The following is a 15,738-nucleotide window of genomic DNA, read 5'->3' as shown; positions in this document are numbered from 1 at the left end:
GTATGATTGCAACTCACTTTGAGTGTAGATAACCATATGAGTAATAGAGCCGCACTGGTTTGTTAGTTTGGTTGTTAACTCGGTTGAAGGATGTGAACTTCCGGCATTGACTTACGGCGGCAAGTATGCATGTAGCTTAGATGCCTTAGCGATCACTCTGATACAATTTGTATCCAGGCTAGAATACAGACTCGACTTACTATCTTCCGCTCCCCAGATCCTCACAATGCGGGTCCGAACATAGATCCTCGCCGCCACAACAAACAGCATAAGCGGTACGAACACCGCCAACAGCACAATAATGGTCGTCTTTCGCGACGGTGGATCGTCGAAATTCGGCACCACACCCGGCGGCGGCGTTCCGGCCGGCCAGCTGGGATCGATCACCATGGAGGCCATCGTCTAGGTTAGCGGCGATGTCAGCCCAGGAGACACTTGGGCCGGGTCCGGCTCTTCTACGTTGAGGGGTTTATGAGAATTGAAGGCCACAAGATCCCAGTCGGGCGTTAGGGGATGCCTTCGCAACCCAGATGCTGAGCTGTAAGCACGAGATATCCTCGCTGATCACTGATTGCCATGAATGAGATTCTAATCATAACCAGTGCAGTAGACACATTGAACGCCGTGCATTGAGCATAAAACAGTCGCATTTGCCAGGGAAAGTATCCATATTCGGATTGTGTATGGTCGGATAAGGCTCTTGCCGATCTATGGCAGGGCTCAGCAAAGAATCTGTGTTACGCAAACATCCAATATACTAGGTTCAGTAATCCGTATGATATCATCATGCACCATTGAGGGGTCGACATGCAGATCTGGGTAGCACAAGAGCGGGGAGCCCGTACGGTTGCGTGGGGGTGCTGTTACTATTTTCAACACAGTATCTTAGTAGCTTACGGTCATTCGAGGGTTGGTTGGTTCTGTTATGAGCATGGCGAGGAGAGCGGAGAACTCACAGGGGGTTCATGGCCGATGCATCGTAAGCAGTGTGGTAGCATCCGCCTGCAAGGCTGAAGGTTAGGTAAGAGCAGGGTTCTTGATAAATCGCGAAGAGGGGATCGGCAGTTGATGAGTTGGCCATAGGCAGCTTGTTGCCCGAGAGTTCTCAAAGGGTTGGGAACACGGGCAGTAAATCACTCTTGCTTCGCCATGGTGGATGATGTTCGCGTCTCATTCGCAGCTCTAGTCCAAAAGCAATACCAGCGTCGCCTAAGGCTCTAGAAAAGCGTCTCTGATAGAAGACGAGCGCAGAGGACTGGCCAGACAACAAGGAGCACCTACAACGAACCCAGCCATTTGAGGTCGTGACGATAACATCTACAAACAGCTTCCTCAGATTTCAAGCCTGCTCGTTCTCCATATCCTGTTCACCTTGCTGCACTACGTGTGCTCTGTTGTATTGCTTGTGCTCCTCAAGCTACCTGCTAAGGATGGCCCTAGTCTACACAAGCTATCTCCGCCTTGCGACTAGAGTGGCCTCATCTCCATCGGCGAACAGCCTCCTTATCTTTATATGCTCGCTACCGCCACTGTTGCTCGGTAAACACTACGGCAAACACGGCACTCAACCCGAGACCCGAAGGAATTATGAACGCGAAGATGAACAGGTAGCGTGCGGATACTATCAGTACCCTCTCTGGCTCTCCTTCCTCCTCCTCGCCTCCACAGCTATCGAGCTCCCGCTCATTCTGGCATTCCACCCTGTCACCATCGCTTACCCGGCCGATATCCTCGACCTGCCTTCTCCAGGACGACTGACGCTCCAAGTGCTTGGATTGTTCTTGATGGAAGGGCTTTGCCGTCGTTTGATCAGGTCGCTCGTCTTACCAGTGAGCTTCAAACTGCGGAAGGAGATGGATGAGGACCAGGATCAGGAAGATGGTGAAGACGAGCATATTGCCGAGGATGATATTGCAACTAACGCCGTTGTGGATTTCTCAACGGCCCGTATCACGCTAATGGTGGGTTCTGCGATTCTTGGGATGCCTCGCAGGGGCAGCCTCACGGGGCAACTGGGCAAATTGCACCCACTAAGCGTGGCGGGATGGGCAATTGTAGATGGAACCTGGCGGAATCTGTAGATTCTGGCTCGTGTGATGGGAACGCGGTGTCATTGAATGTGTCATTCAGCTTATAAAAGTAGCTTAGCTTCGCACAGTTCTTTCGCTCGATCTACCCTTGTTTATTGCCTGCCTAACCTAGCCATATACCCTAGTACTCTTTGTGGGAAATGACCAGCCTCATGTCATCCACAGGACTCGCCGGTCCCGAGGAGACTGGCCGGAAGCCCATCTTGGGTACCCCATCCAACGGCCGGACCTTAAACCGATGAAGAAAAAGCGAGGTAAAAGTCAGCACTAGCCTCCGGCTCAAGAACCGTCCCATGCATTTATGCTTTCCACCGCCAAATGGAAGAAAACTCTTACTCTGGCCCAACCCAGGGTTAGAAAGGAACCGCTCTGGCTGGAAGGCATCCCAATCCTGCGAGAGGAGCGGATGACGCATGGCGAGGTAGCGGTATGGGATAACGGCATGTGTGCCGGATGTGAAGATGCGGCCGTTGATGTTTACGTCTTGCTTCATTGTTCGCGCGGAGCTGGTGTTGAGTGCGAGTCGGTGGGCTTCGTTATGGAGAGCTTCGAGAAGGGTGTTCCGCTCTAGACGGATTGAGAGGGAAGAGAGGGATTCGTTGGACGGCCAGTCTGAGAGAATGGAAGATATTTCGGTAGTAACCGCTGTGAGTATTGTCGGGTTCGAGATGATGTGCGCGATCAGCCAAAAGATAATTTTGAAAGTGTTTGCGTTTATGCTGATAGTGGTGAGTCCCAGACGTTCAAGTAAAGGCGCCGTGGGGATACTCACGCCCAGAAGACTACGAGCAAATAAGAAGCCGTATCTGCTTCGCTCATCCCGCGGCTTCTCATCTCCGCTACTGCGGCTTCGATCGCCCAGCTCTGGTCACTCTTTTCGGACTCGGGCAAGCGCAAGAATTCTTGCAGGCAGCGTTGTACCCTAGTTCTCGCGGTGTAAACGTCTCTCGCAAATGGCTCCGGGACCTTAAACAGGAGCTTCCAGAGGTCATTGGTCCACCTGGACATGATCATCAATGAGACTTGCGGAATTCCCTAAGATGGCATTTCCAAACCAGGCTGTCGTGATTGCCCGGATACTAGCTACTTGGGCCCATCTCCATAACGAGATGGTCACTTCCCGGCCATCCTCAGACGTCTCTAAAAGTGCCGAAGCATCAATTCCATCCCAGCGTACCTGAGTCTCGAGAACTTCCAAAGTTCTAGCTAAGAGGTCGTTTCCAAGACTCCGATCAAGGAGTTGCTTCGACAAGAGCCCTTCGGCCACCTTAAAAAGTGGCGGACGGTTCGTGAGTGCAGCTTTGCTGTCTGGTACGGAAATGTTGCCACGCTGATGGCTGTCAATCTCCAAAATCCCAGGTTTGGAGCAGCCGAGACCATGAAGGAGGTCTTTGATATGCTCTGTGTTTATTACTTCGGGACGGTCTCTCAGGACCTCTAGCGCGTCCTGCTCGGAGAAAAGAAAGATAATTGCTTGGCCAAATATGGTGAGGGTCACCGGTTCCCCGCTGCCATTGCAGTATTCTCTAATTGACCGTAAGCCATGTAGACCGGAATGGGATCTTTACTCACATGGTAGACGATATTAAACCGTGCGGGTTCCGTAGCAGGGAAATTGCATGGCCTTAGGCTGTCAGTGCTCTGAATGGTTTGAGACGGCCGCAGGTCCTTACCGATGACTGTTCTAGAGTTAGAGGCAAATTTTATGCTCATTCTCACATGGAAGACTTACATGGGATCGTATATGGAAGTTCCCTTGGCAAGTTTGGCTGGAGCAAAGGGTGGACGGTGAAACGCCAGAGGCGCCAGAGCACATATCCGACAAGACCGCATACCAGCCTGATGAGCAGGAGCTCAGAGACAATAACATATGGTGGCATGCCTTAATGAAATTGACTGAATCGGGCTTACTTGAGAAAATGTGGAATGACGGCTGTAACAGTAACCAAGCATCGAATTTATCCAACTCCACCACCGGAACCTTATACCCTGGATCCTCTTATCAGCCAGAGCCATCAAGCCACGGTTCTCATAGCAAGCCGTATAATTGGCAAAATGAAGAGGGGTATTGGGTCGGGCACCAGAGAATCTCATCCCCGCTCTATCGCTGGCTGACGCGGCATCCAGCCGTCTGCAAGCCTGCAGTTACAGGGTCTTTTTCCTAACTTGTCAAACCCCTGTATGTCATCAGCGGCTGCCTGACTTATGACGCCCTAATATCGCGCAGCCTTGTCATTGCATCTATTAGCGTACTCTCGGTGTTTGTCTTTGGGGGTCACTTGGGGGAGAATTCAACAGCCCCCTAAAGTCTGAGATGTCAGCTCCAGCAAAGTTCAGGGTTCAGATGCACCTCATCTTTTCCGTAGGAAGCCTTACGGTCTTTGCCTTTCATGTTTCGTCGACAGCTGGAATTTATAGTGCATAATAGAATTAGATTTCTTGCTCCCCGGGCGCCCTAGGCTGGTGTCGTCCTCCGTGGGACTCTTATCCTGCTTTCCAGAGTTCTTTCTTTCAACATGGAAATCACTGCTTACTTTTGTGGCGCGCTGCTGCTGCTACTCTGGTATCGGGTATGTGCTCGACAGAGTGTCGACAAGACTCAAGTACAGCTAAGGCAGAACATCATTCTTGTCGAGCCCTCAATCTATATCCTCAAACTCATCCGCAGACTTGAGTACATTTGGCATGGCCCTGAAATACTGCGCCAGGCACAGGTAGGTCTCTGCTTTACCCCGGACCAGCAGCGTAGAGGCTAAGCGCATGTTTAGGTAAAAAATACGCCATATGCCATACCTACACCGGAAGCGTATCAAGTGCACTTCTCGTCTGCAACGCACATCAAGCAGCTGATCCAGGCACCAGATACGCATTTATCACTCCATGCTCTAGCAAAGGATGTATGTTTCAACCTTACCTATCAGATTATAACACCCACATTACATCCACTAACAGCAGCCAGATGTTTCAGCCCACACACACCATGGACGGACTCGCAGTTGACGATTGCATGAGCGCCAACGGCACCATCCACCAGCGCGCCCTTCAAGCTGAGCTACGCTCCCACCTCCCAGCTCTAACTCAACCTCTGAGCGAGTGCATAGCGAGAACCCTCACCAAGGAGGTATCACAAGCATCGGGCAGTCTAGCCGCAGTCGGAGACGGCTGGCGCGCACTACAGCTATTCCCCCTAGCCAAACGACTAGTCGTCAGCGCGAACGCTTTGACTTTCTTTGGCCCGGAGGTATCCAGCAACCCAATCTTCCTCAATGCTGCCCTGGAATATCCAGAACATATGATGCAAACTGCTGAGATTCTCCGCCTCCTCCCCTCGTGGCTTGCACCCTTCGTCGCACCCCGCCTAATGCGAGGCCATAGAGCCCTGACAGTCCTACTAGATACTCTCATTCCGATCATCGAGCGCCGTCTTTATGAGCACCAGTCGCGACCAGAACAAGCCGAAGCCCGAGTGCCTCGAGACTGCATCCAGTTCTTCGTCAACGCAGTCAAGCACAAGAAACAGCTAGATAAGTGGCACGCCCAACGGATCGTGCAGGTCCTGCTAGGAATCTGGTTCGCCTCTGTCCACCAGCCTGCAATGTGTCTTTTCTACGCTCTCGACGACCTATGTCTCCACCCGGAGTACGTGGTTCCACTGCGAGAAAAGATCTCTCAAGCCGTACAGGTGCAGGATCCCATACTCGAATTTGACACCACACGCACCTGCAAGATCGACATCTCTACCCTACCACTCTTAGATGCTTTCTTAAAAGAGTCCGCCCGTCTCCACCCAACAGACTCCATCTCCGTCCGCCGTAAGGCACTGCGGCCATTCACTTTTTCCGATGGGACAAGTCTCGCGAAAGGCGATGTCGCCTGTATCCCTTTGCAGCCAGCTCTGCAGAACCCAGAGAGCTACGCAAACCCACTTACGTTCAATCCCCATAGGTTCCTAAAGGATAAAATGACTAGTACATATATCAGAAGCAGCAGGTCAAGGTTCACTGACGCGGATGTGGCCTTCCCAATCTGGGGTTTGGGGAAACATGCCTGTCCGGGTAGACATTATGCCTCCCTTCTTCTGAAACTAGTGCTCGCGCATGTCCTCCTGCGTTACGAAATTAAATTGCCCGACAGAAACCGGAGGTCTGAAAAAAGGTCGTTTTACTGGCGCTCGGCTATTGTGCCTAGGTCAGGGGCTGTTTTGTATTTTCGGGAGCGGGGATCGTGTACTGAGTGAGCCTAGTATGGAGTACTTTGATGCCTACGGTAGCTTAGGAGTTGCTTATGTTCTAATGACATTTATTAACACAGGTGTTTACTCAATAATCTGACCATAGGCATAGATTGGCTGCCCTCTTTATAGCTTTGCTTGCTCCATAGGCTTACTTTTCCACGCTTGAAGCTAATTCTACCAAGCAGGCTAGATGTATAGGTGCAGTCCAGGCAGATCAGGCCATGGGCGTCTGATCGTAGTGACCTTTTGGCCCAGTTAGGAGTATGCTTGCCTGGACACATATTCCTAAACAGTTATTTACGTACTGAATTCTTCAGCAAATTTATCTTTCTGTCCTCTAGAGCCTGGAGTTAAGTATAAAGCTCACCATATTGCTGTCTTTACTTCTTGATATTTAAAGCAATTTTATGCCTCAACAGTATACTTTAGCAATATATTCTCTCTATAATATATTATCTTACTTGCAAGTATACCGTTAACACATTTTCTAGCCACAGCCCACCGTCAGCTAACAATCCATTCTGTCTTTTCTCTCCTCGGTTATCTTCGCGGGTTACTCAACAGTTTGAGGGCCCAAAAATGACCTCGTCAAAAAGGACATTTCCCTCAGAAATGGCACCAGGACCACCAAAGGTGCACGTAGCAGCGAGGTTGATCGTTGTATTTCTCTCAGTAGGCTGGATCTCGCCGGTAAGCGTTTCCCAGCTGCCCGCGGTCCAGACGAGGTCGGAGGCAATTGCGCCGGCCTCAGAATCTTCGCCGAGGTACGCGCTGACGGTGCATGAGTTGACGGACGAGATGGTCTCGGCGAGACGGAATTGCACCGTCAAAGTGTAGGACTGCTCGTTATCGAGCCAGTAGAGATCCTGGGAGACGGTGCCGGACGGGTTGGAGGCGGTTGTTGCAATGTCCCTGACAATGTTAGTGGATGACGAAAGCTCAAGCTGAAGCAGGTTCATACAGGTAATAGGACCCGGCATAAGCAAGGTCACCGTTTTGAACGGAGGCGACAGTGCTGGGCGCGGTGTACCAGTAGTTTAGGCCGCTCTCGAAGCCGAGATTGCTGATGTCGTTGCAAGACATTTTGGCTTTTTGACTCTGAAAGGTGAGATTCTGACTAAATTTCGTGGGTTCTTGTCTGAGTTGATGATGGAGAGGAAAGCCAGACGAGTATTGAGGCGGTTTATATATTTGTCAAACAGGACGCCTAACAGGCTGTGTATAGCTACTGTGTAAGTAAATAGATTCAAAATTGTGTAAATATAGCTTGTAGGTAAGATCTCTTGTCTCCGCCAGAGACAAACATAGCCAGTCATACTACTATAATATCTGTGCAGCTTAATGGCGCTCTATGCTTCGTAGCCGGCGAACCGTACTACCTAGTTGGTGAATCCTTCAACCTCCACAGCCAAGCTACTTTGAGCTTAAGATCCACAAGAACTAACCGCAGAACATGTATCCACATGTTAAATAGTCGAGGATGCTGTGGGGGCCTCGCAACGTCATGCTGGTTTGTTGAGCAGCAGGCTTAGACATGGACGTCAAAGAACTTGCGAGCTTTTCAGTCATTTACTATGCAAGAACAAGATAGCGATGAACATGTCTGAACACAACCGTGCACCTAGTTGCGAAACCAGAGAGCATGGAAATGCAGGTAAGTCAATGATACATAGCTTTGAGGTTTAATGTACGCCTGTTTGGCGGTCATACAAGCGGAATATTAGGTCTACTCTTTTTAAGTCCAAACGCGCTCAGGGCGACAAATCCCGATCATTGCTGATAAAAAAGAAAACATATATAAAAATAGCCTATACTTTCTTAGTCGTTTTTCGACCACGTCATGAGCTCCAGCTCAAACTACCCGATTCCAGTTTGACCGGTTGAGACCATTCAAGACCCAGGAAAAGCAGGAATGTCTCAAAATACAGCCAATATTCGGACAGTATCACCTTCGCGCGTCGTTATACGCACTAACAAATCATCTGTCAGCTCCTCGACTGTCTCACACTGATCTGACGCCATGGATGCTTGGCGGGCGCCTCTCGAAAAATATGTTCAGCTACGGAAGAACTATAACAAGAAACTAAACGAACCCTGTACTGTAGACCTTTGAACGAGGTGCCTGAGCTGCCGACAAGCATCAGGCATTCCGCCACGTACGCCGCCACCGTGAATGCCGCATATTGTTGCCAGGTGTTGTTGTTATGGTTCCGGAGACACAAATACCGCGATTGTCTGGGCCTGGGAAGGAACTCATAAGGGATTACGAGGGGTTCAGCGTAGGGAAACAGGAGATTCAAAAATAATCCTCGCCCAGTGCTCAATTGTCTTTTAGCCCAGCATTCTTTAGGAGCTGATGTGCTGAATCAGCTTATTGGACTAGAGCACTTCGTGCTCATACAGCTGATTCTCGAGTGGTAATCAGCTGAAGAAATGCATGTTAGGTTTGCTTTTACGTCTACCTTACTGCCGGATTACTTTTTCTGTTGCTATTAACTAGCCAGTAACCGCTTATTAATGCCTGATTGGTCCACAATCTGTGCTGGGCGTCCATCATCATACAAAGCGTATGCTTTTTTTTTTTAAGGTCCACAGCTGTGGACAGTCTGTTCGAAACGGGGTTGATATTTCAAGTTCTATACGAATACGGGCAGGAAATTCGCAATTACGCCTGCTCAATGAGTGGAGAGTACAAAAGTGAGAAGTAAAACCGATTGACCGCTCCATAAAGAGTCAACTAGTCCAGTTATAGGAGCGAAACTAGGTACTATGCACTCCCAGCACTGCCCCAAATGCCGGCTGATCCTCCGCGGATCTCGCTTCATACCTGACATGCGTGACCCCCTTGTTTCCAAACTGTCTGGCAAGCGAATACAGATGGAAGCCGTTGATATAAATTTCCAGCATCGAGTTCCTCACATCCACCCGGATCTGCAGGCCACTCAGTAAGACCAACAGCCAGGCAGGGAACGGAATCATTTCTTTGTTCTCCCAACTCTCCCCGGCTGCCTTGGTCTGGATTTGAATAGAAGACAGACGCCGAATGATGTTAATGCTCAGCAAGGCGTCGAAGTTGTCCGTATCCAGCTCGCCCTGGCTTTCGTCGAAATGCATGAAGATAATTCGATTCATGTCTCGCCGGGAGGGAATGCTCAGGTTGAAAGCGGATGTTGTGACGGTGATTGATTGACCGGTAGAAGCTTCTTTGCCGAGCTTGTATGTTTGTTCGAGGGATAAACCGGGGCTGCAAATAGCACTGTTAATCATAGGAAAGAAGAGTGGGAATGCCGACCTACGTTTCTGGTTGCGGTGGAGTGCCTGGTTCTTTAGAGGGTTCCGGCTCAGGTTCAGCTTCCGGTTCAGGCTCTGGCTCTGGCTCTGGCTCTGGCTCTGGCTCTGGCTCTGGCTCTGGCTCTGGCTCTGGCTCTGGCTCTGGCTCTGGCTCTGGCTCTGGTTGAGGCTCGACTGGCCGTGGAGGCTCTGGCTGGCCGACATCCGGCAGTACCTCAGGCTCAGTCTCTGTCTTGGATGGATTGGCGGGATCTTTGCTGTGCGACATCTCAGCCATGGAGACAAGAACCTGCAGATTCAGCGCCGTCCATTGTTCTTCAGGAACTGGTCGACCAGCCTGTCTTCATCAGTATGTATATTCCCAGGCGCTACAATTACTGACCATGGTAACCCGCCAGTAGAGCCGCTTTAGTATAGCCTCAACATCGTCCTTCTTGAGCGACGATAATCGTCCCTCCAGGATCAATCTATTCAGGATCGGGGTGATGGGAACGTACGCAGTTAGACGGACGTCCCTAGCTTGGAGGTCGGTACAGTTACTGCAGACCTCTTGTCCATTAACAGTGCTCGGAGTACTGAAGTTGTAGATATTGGTGACATATTCATCGGCTGTGAAATGACGCCCCCCCTCTGCGGGCTCAAGGTAGATCTCAATGTTGAACGGACGGCCACCAAAGGCGAACCTATAATGCGCTAATCAGCAAACAGGTTCTGTGGTGTAAGGGAATCGGACATACTTTGAGAACCGAATACTGATAGCAAAGTCATTCCCGGCGATGCCTCCATCGACCTCGCGCATTCCCTCAGGAAGAGGCTTTCCAACACCGTTCTTGGACAGCTCCAGCTGCGTTAAAGCTTCAAGACGCGATATTCCATATTTCAAGGTAACAGTCTGGAAGAGCTTAGTTTTATATGCGGCAGCATCGAACGGAATCCCTCCAGACCCAGGTGTCACGGGATGCAGGTCGGGATAGGTATAACCTAGCGCCCTGAAGTCGCGCACTTCTCTGGAAGTCCAGTAGTTCCCTTCTTCATCTTTGTGAAAAGGCCTTAAGGGCGTCTCCGGCGAAATGGTGTCTGGCAACCCAATCACCTCCTGGAAGAAGTCTCCCCGGGAGCCCTCCGTAAAGAACTTGTCCGGGTTGAGATCCTGCCAGATGGCGAACAGCCGATCGATATTGCTGTTAAACAGTTCAGCAGTGCTCCAGGTTACCAGACGACTGGAAAGAAATACCAATGATGCAACCAAAAAATCGGGTCAAATGTCGCAACCGGGATCTGCGACATATGTCCTCCCTCACCACCAGCCCACCAGTGGATATTGTTATGGATAAACTCAATATTCACATCCGCCGAAACCTTCGGCTCACTCGTGAAGATGGCAGTGGTTGAAAACTGCTCGTACTCAAGCGGGTATGTAAGGAGACGATAGACAAGCTCCGCCGCAGCGCCATAGTCCTTCCCATCAACAGAGCTATGCATCGTCATGTACTTGATCACTTCATCGTTATTCACAACACCTTTGATCCAAGCCTCGCTATCAGGCTTGTTCTGCTCGTCCTTTGGGCACCGACTCGTTGCTTTGCATTTGCCATACTGCCATGGTCGCCATTCATTAGCCCCGTGGCCGTCAGGATTTTAGAGCTGGTCTTACGGAGTAGATAATATCCTCTCCCATAGCTTGCACATCTCCCACACCGTGATGCTCCATGGCCTTGCCGTCCGGCATACGGAACTGGTATAGCGGATTCTGCAATGTCTCTAGCTCTCCGAAAAGTGAGACCTGGAGTTCGGGGTCTTCCGCCAGCCAAGGGATTTTAGGGTTAACGGCCCAGTCCCAGTAAGGTAGACGCCATGTGTCTGCTGCAGCCCGCAGGGTAGGCCGGTGCTTTTCGGGGTACTGGGGGATAATTTCGTTTATCATGATCTCGTAGATTTGTTGCTAAAGGATTGTTAGGCTTGGGATTTTCGCACCGGAATGAGTTGCTATTTACCTCGTAGAGAAGCAGATATGGCCGGTGCCAGGAGGGAAAGAGGTAGTTCGCATGCGTACAGTATCCCTTCTGCGCGACATTCGCTTCTGTTTCGAAGGGCTCATCCCAGGACGTGAAGGGCATGCCGTGAATTCCTATGGGAGCAATGTTAACTACTCGAGCGAGGTTTGAGATGAGCCATCTGATCGAGCCGGCATACCAGCAATCTGGAAGAACGAATCGCGGTTCTCAGGAGGAACATCCTGTAGCCGTTTCAGGGCTTTGAGAAACAGGACGACTTGCACTCGGTTCTCCGGCTTCGAACTCCATACGTCAATATCCTGTCGCAGAGGAAGTTCGCCGTTAGGGCCCTTTCCGGCCCTTATTCCGGTGATGGGGTAGTATTTGTAGACCATTTCAAAGAGACGCCTACTCTATCAGTATAAAAAGCCGCAGTGAGTATAATCAGTGAAGGGAGCAATAAATGGCGAGGCATAGAAAGTAGACAGAGAACGATGCCCTGCTTTATTCATAAAGTGCTGGGATGCCGAGTGCGCCACAAGCCAAGGGCACTACCAGACTGAGCTTACCATACAAAATAAACGATTTCTGCTGGAGCTGGAAGAAGCGACATGAACCCCTGTCAAAGAGCAAACTCCAGCCAAGGGCTGACCATGAACCATTCCAATCCTGTCGACCTGCAGATGAGCCGGTGAAGCATCAGACAGCCAGCCACGAACCCCTCGAGCAAACAAAGCTGTATTTTGATGCGGAGGAGGGGTCTTCTCCCTCAGCGCATCGTGGCTGGCTGAGAAGCGTCCAGACTGTGATTCTGCAATTTCAGTATCAGCAGACCTGATAGTGATTGCTATACGCTGCGTGACAGTACGTCTCCATACCGAAACGACAGGGCCTGCCTGATGAAGGGCACGAAGATGCGGTTTCGGCTATAATAGATTCTGGGCCCTTACTTGACATAGAGGAGCCTTCCACCTAGTAGCCGTCAACTTCCCTCTTGTTTTTTCATCTACACCTTCGCAAAGCAGGGTACCATCCCCATAAGACACGAGATACACAATGACCCTACACAGCGCTTCTAGCGACGGCACCCTTACCCGCGCTGCTCTGCAGAGATACCTCGTCCTCGTCGAAATCGATGCTCTGGACGACCGCGGCTTTACACCCCTCGCCGTCGCTATCAAAAATGGTCATCCCAGCGTCGTAAAACTACTCCTTCAAAACGGTGCTTCTGCCGACAAGCCCGTTCGTGACGGGCGCACACCCCTCTACTTAGCTGCGAACGCAAAGCAGAACAGGGCTCGGATTGTGCAGCTATTACTCTCGCATGATCCAAGGCCCGATATCGACGCCTCCAGCCCTGAGTGGAACAATGAGACGCCTCTCATGGTAGCGATCACCCAGGGGAGAGATCCAGAAGTCGTCAGACTTCTGGTAGAGGCTGGAGCTTCGTTGACGAGGACAAATGACCGCGGTGAAACGGCAGTTGCATTGGCGGATCAGAGCACCAACCCCGCCATCAGGGATGCGCTCTCTCTGGGGGGACAGCGAGGTTGGGCCGCAGCGTTGGCGCAGCTTCTTGTCAGCGCGATCCTCTTCGCCCTTGCCTACGCGGATAAATGGCCGGGTGTGAAGGAGATCATACAGAACGTCATCCGGTCTGCATATAACCAGGCAAATCCGGCCCTGCCTGGATCGCTGCCGCCCGCTGGAACAGTATGGCTTCTCACCTTGATAGGCGGCTTGAAAAAGAAAGCAGGACGCTGACCCTCACCTATGTAGGACATTGATGACCCCCACACCGTTGAGGAGTTCAAGCACAACATCACGAACATCATCCAGAAGAACGGACTTGATGACTTTTTCCCGGCAAATGATCCTTACATCCAGTCTGTGGCGGAGAAAGCAGCTGCCTTTAGAAAGGACCAGGTAAACCCTCTGGCCAATAATGTCCCTTTCATCATGAAGGCCGCTGCCGCTGCTCTGTACCAGCCTGTCCTCTACATCGGTATGTCATACTCATCTTCACCTACCCACCATTTCATGTCGCCACGAACTTCTGATTCACCAAACAGATGATAGCGGCTCAATGGCCGAAGACGGTCGCATGGAGCGCGCCCGGGAGCTGGTCACCCTGATTACCGAAGTCGCGACAAAATTCGTCAATGTAAACACGGGCGTGCATCTGCGCTTCATCAACAAAGACGACTCGACAGCGAATAACCTCAGTGCGAACGAGGTTAGGCAGCGCATGTCATTCACACCCCAAGGCTGGACAGAGCTTGGGACAAATCTGACCAAGAAGATTCTACAGCCGATGGTGTACGATGCCATTGCACAGGGTGTTCTAGAGCGTCCGTTCCTGATTCTGACCATCACAGACGGCGTTCCCTCCAAGGAGCAGCCCGGTGAGTTTCGAAAGGCGATTGTGAGATGCAAGAGGGAGCTCCGAGACAGGGGGTATCAGAAAGAGGGTACGTTCTTCCCTGCCTACGTCGTGCACTACGGTAGTTAACGCGTGCGCAGCTGTCTTTTTTGATCTTAGCCAGGTTGGGAATGACCCCGGCGCGATTGCGTTTATTGAGAGCTTTGAGGGTGATGAGGCTACAGAGGATGTTCTTCATCGTACAGCTGGTGGGTCTTCGACGTATATTAAGTCTATCGCGGACAGAAACTGAACACCAAACATCTGTAGAGAACACAGATCGCCTTTTTGACGAGTTGAGAGAGGCCGGAGACCCGTCTCAGCTTGCGCTCTGGGTAGGTTTTCCACCCCAAAGTCTCGGTATCTCGCTAACAGTTTCAGGTGGCTGATAAGTTGAATGAAACAATTACATACCGCCGTTGAAGCAGCCCTTCAGCGCCTCTCTGATCATTGTTTGATGGTGCCAAAGTATGGATATTATGAAGAGTTGGACTGAAGAGGATGAATCAGGATTTTTGTCATGGCATTGGTTTAGCTCATTGAAACAAGCAACGAATTATACGTGTCCGTAACTCACTATCAACACATGAAGATCTCCTATGGTGAGCATAAGCGATAGGACTATATTTGGTCGTCAGAGCTGCACCCATTCTTGGGGTCGGATCCTTCAGTCAGAGGAAAAGTACACTCTAACCTGGTTATTGTAGACAATTCCGTGCGGAATGTTCTTAATGCAATAATTTCCCTTTTTTTACGGCGATGCAAAGGAAAAAACCAGATTTCAACAACCTAACAAAGGCATTTCTCCGCGTTAGACGAGTCGGAGCAATACCAGCACCTCACCACATATGATGAGCCCATGGAAGCACTTCAGATATCAGTTGGTCACTCACTGAAATCAACAGTGAAGACACCAAACAAATTTTTTGCTGCTGCCAGAGCTCCTAGCGACTCCAGCCATAATCCTGTCCTCGGACTCAGCTCTAGTCCAGGATTGTTGGCCCGGCGCTTTAGAAGCCGGCGGCACCGGCCTGAAAAGCAATATGAAAAGGAGATAAATGAATCTAGGAGACTGTGACGAGCTGCAGTTACAAACGACGCCAAACCTATATGCAGCATGAATGTCACGAGCTCTGGTATTGACCTCAGGCTGCGGGTGTTTGCTCAACTGCATCTCGGAGGTAGCCAAGCTAGTCGCAGGAAAGGGGCTGCCACTCGAGGTCCTACGGCCTGCGGCAATCTAGACAATTACTCAATAATGAAGTCGCCGAAAGGAGCTTTGGCTTCCCAGACGATTATGCAGCAACGTGTTACTGCGCGTCCCATTTTCCAGGCCGGTGGCTGGCTGGTTACCGACCTTTGCCAGCTTATCCCGCGCTTGTGAACATGCAAGCTGGACTGGATAAGGCATCACGTTCTGTCTGAGTGGCGTCCTTGGCTTGTCTTTGCCTTTGTCAGAATGCGCAGACTACACGCAGTACCCCCGCAATTGACTACAGAACTACATGAGCTCATCTCTGCCTATCACAGGGTGTTTTAAGTACGAGAAATAGCTCTGAGGCAAATGCGTGTACGGTGTGATAGGCCGCAGTATCGTATGCAAGGTAGAAGTGGGTAGGTAAGCGCTAGACGGTTCGAACTGCAGCCTAAATCAAGTCTCCGCCGGTGGAACCGAGCATGACACTACCCTGGCATGGCTGGCTGGTT

The 15,738-nt window shown here is 50.8% G+C and overlaps 8 protein-coding genes across 8 annotated transcripts, besides 1 other annotated feature; 5 read left to right on the top strand and 3 right to left on the bottom strand.

The window, feature by feature from the left end:
• Window positions 1-15,738: part of a sequence feature (contig 1.153 11..403022(1)) that runs on past both edges of the window.
• On the top strand, window positions 1,186-2,197 carry ANIA_08439 (uncharacterized protein). Its single transcript, XM_676616.2, has one exon. The coding sequence runs from the start codon at window positions 1,431-1,433 to the stop codon at window positions 2,079-2,081; it is 651 nt and encodes a 216-aa protein (XP_681708.1). The 5' UTR covers window positions 1,186-1,430; the 3' UTR covers window positions 2,082-2,197.
• Window positions 2,212-3,970, bottom strand: ANIA_08438 (protein CYP658A1; the record flags this gene model as incomplete). The annotated part of the gene is made up of 5 exons (XM_676615.1): window positions 2,212-2,809; window positions 2,863-3,125; window positions 3,268-3,537; window positions 3,663-3,769; window positions 3,823-3,970. 5 exons carry the CDS (start codon window positions 3,968-3,970, stop codon window positions 2,212-2,214), a joined length of 1,386 nt encoding a protein of 461 aa, XP_681707.1.
• On the top strand, window positions 4,607-6,327 carry ANIA_08437 (protein CYP5125A1; the record flags this gene model as incomplete). Its single annotated transcript, XM_050612142.1, has 5 exons — window positions 4,607-4,720; window positions 4,859-4,987; window positions 5,050-5,420; window positions 5,466-5,772; window positions 5,818-6,327. 5 exons carry the CDS (start codon window positions 4,607-4,609, stop codon window positions 6,325-6,327), a joined length of 1,431 nt encoding a protein of 476 aa, XP_050468094.1.
• Window positions 6,539-7,407, bottom strand: ANIA_08436 (uncharacterized protein; the record flags this gene model as incomplete). Its single annotated transcript, XM_676613.1, has 4 exons — window positions 6,539-6,609; window positions 6,692-6,698; window positions 6,909-7,236; window positions 7,286-7,407. 4 exons carry the CDS (start codon window positions 7,405-7,407, stop codon window positions 6,539-6,541), a joined length of 528 nt encoding a protein of 175 aa, XP_681705.1.
• ANIA_11613 (uncharacterized protein) lies at window positions 7,924-8,208 on the top strand (the record flags this gene model as incomplete). Its single annotated transcript, XM_050612141.1, has 2 exons — window positions 7,924-7,978; window positions 8,147-8,208. 2 exons carry the CDS (start codon window positions 7,924-7,926, stop codon window positions 8,206-8,208), a joined length of 117 nt encoding a protein of 38 aa, XP_050468093.1.
• Window positions 9,085-12,004, bottom strand: ANIA_08435 (uncharacterized protein; the record flags this gene model as incomplete). Its single annotated transcript, XM_676612.1, has 8 exons — window positions 9,085-9,580; window positions 9,621-9,952; window positions 9,998-10,298; window positions 10,353-10,796; window positions 10,850-11,211; window positions 11,270-11,557; window positions 11,610-11,743; window positions 11,809-12,004. 8 exons carry the CDS (start codon window positions 12,002-12,004, stop codon window positions 9,085-9,087), a joined length of 2,553 nt encoding a protein of 850 aa, XP_681704.1.
• Window positions 9,570-9,821, top strand: ANIA_11084 (uncharacterized protein). The gene has a single exon (XM_050612140.1). It carries the CDS (start codon window positions 9,609-9,611, stop codon window positions 9,780-9,782), a length of 174 nt encoding a protein of 57 aa, XP_050468092.1. The 5' UTR covers window positions 9,570-9,608; the 3' UTR covers window positions 9,783-9,821.
• On the top strand, window positions 12,666-14,771 carry ANIA_08434 (uncharacterized protein; the record flags this gene model as incomplete). The annotated part of the gene is made up of 6 exons (XM_676611.1): window positions 12,666-13,322; window positions 13,389-13,614; window positions 13,682-14,080; window positions 14,133-14,240; window positions 14,302-14,366; window positions 14,739-14,771. The coding sequence occupies 6 exons, from the start codon at window positions 12,666-12,668 to the stop codon at window positions 14,769-14,771; spliced, it is 1,488 nt and encodes a 495-aa protein (XP_681703.1).

Source organism: Aspergillus nidulans, chromosome V (assembly GCF_000011425.1).
Source record: "Aspergillus nidulans FGSC A4 chromosome V".
In the NCBI taxonomy this organism is placed as follows: Eukaryota; Fungi; Ascomycota; class Eurotiomycetes; order Eurotiales; family Aspergillaceae; genus Aspergillus; species Aspergillus nidulans.
Note: the sequence above shows the minus strand (reverse complement) of the source record. Positions and strands in the feature narration are given on the sequence as shown.

Coding starts and splice junctions, on each gene's coding strand:
- ANIA_08439 (XM_676616.2), top strand. CDS start 1,431: ATGGCCCTAGTCTACACAAGCTATCTCCGCCTTGCGACTAGAGTGGCC.
- ANIA_11084 (XM_050612140.1), top strand. CDS start 9,609: ATGCCGACCTACGTTTCTGGTTGCGGTGGAGTGCCTGGTTCTTTAGAG.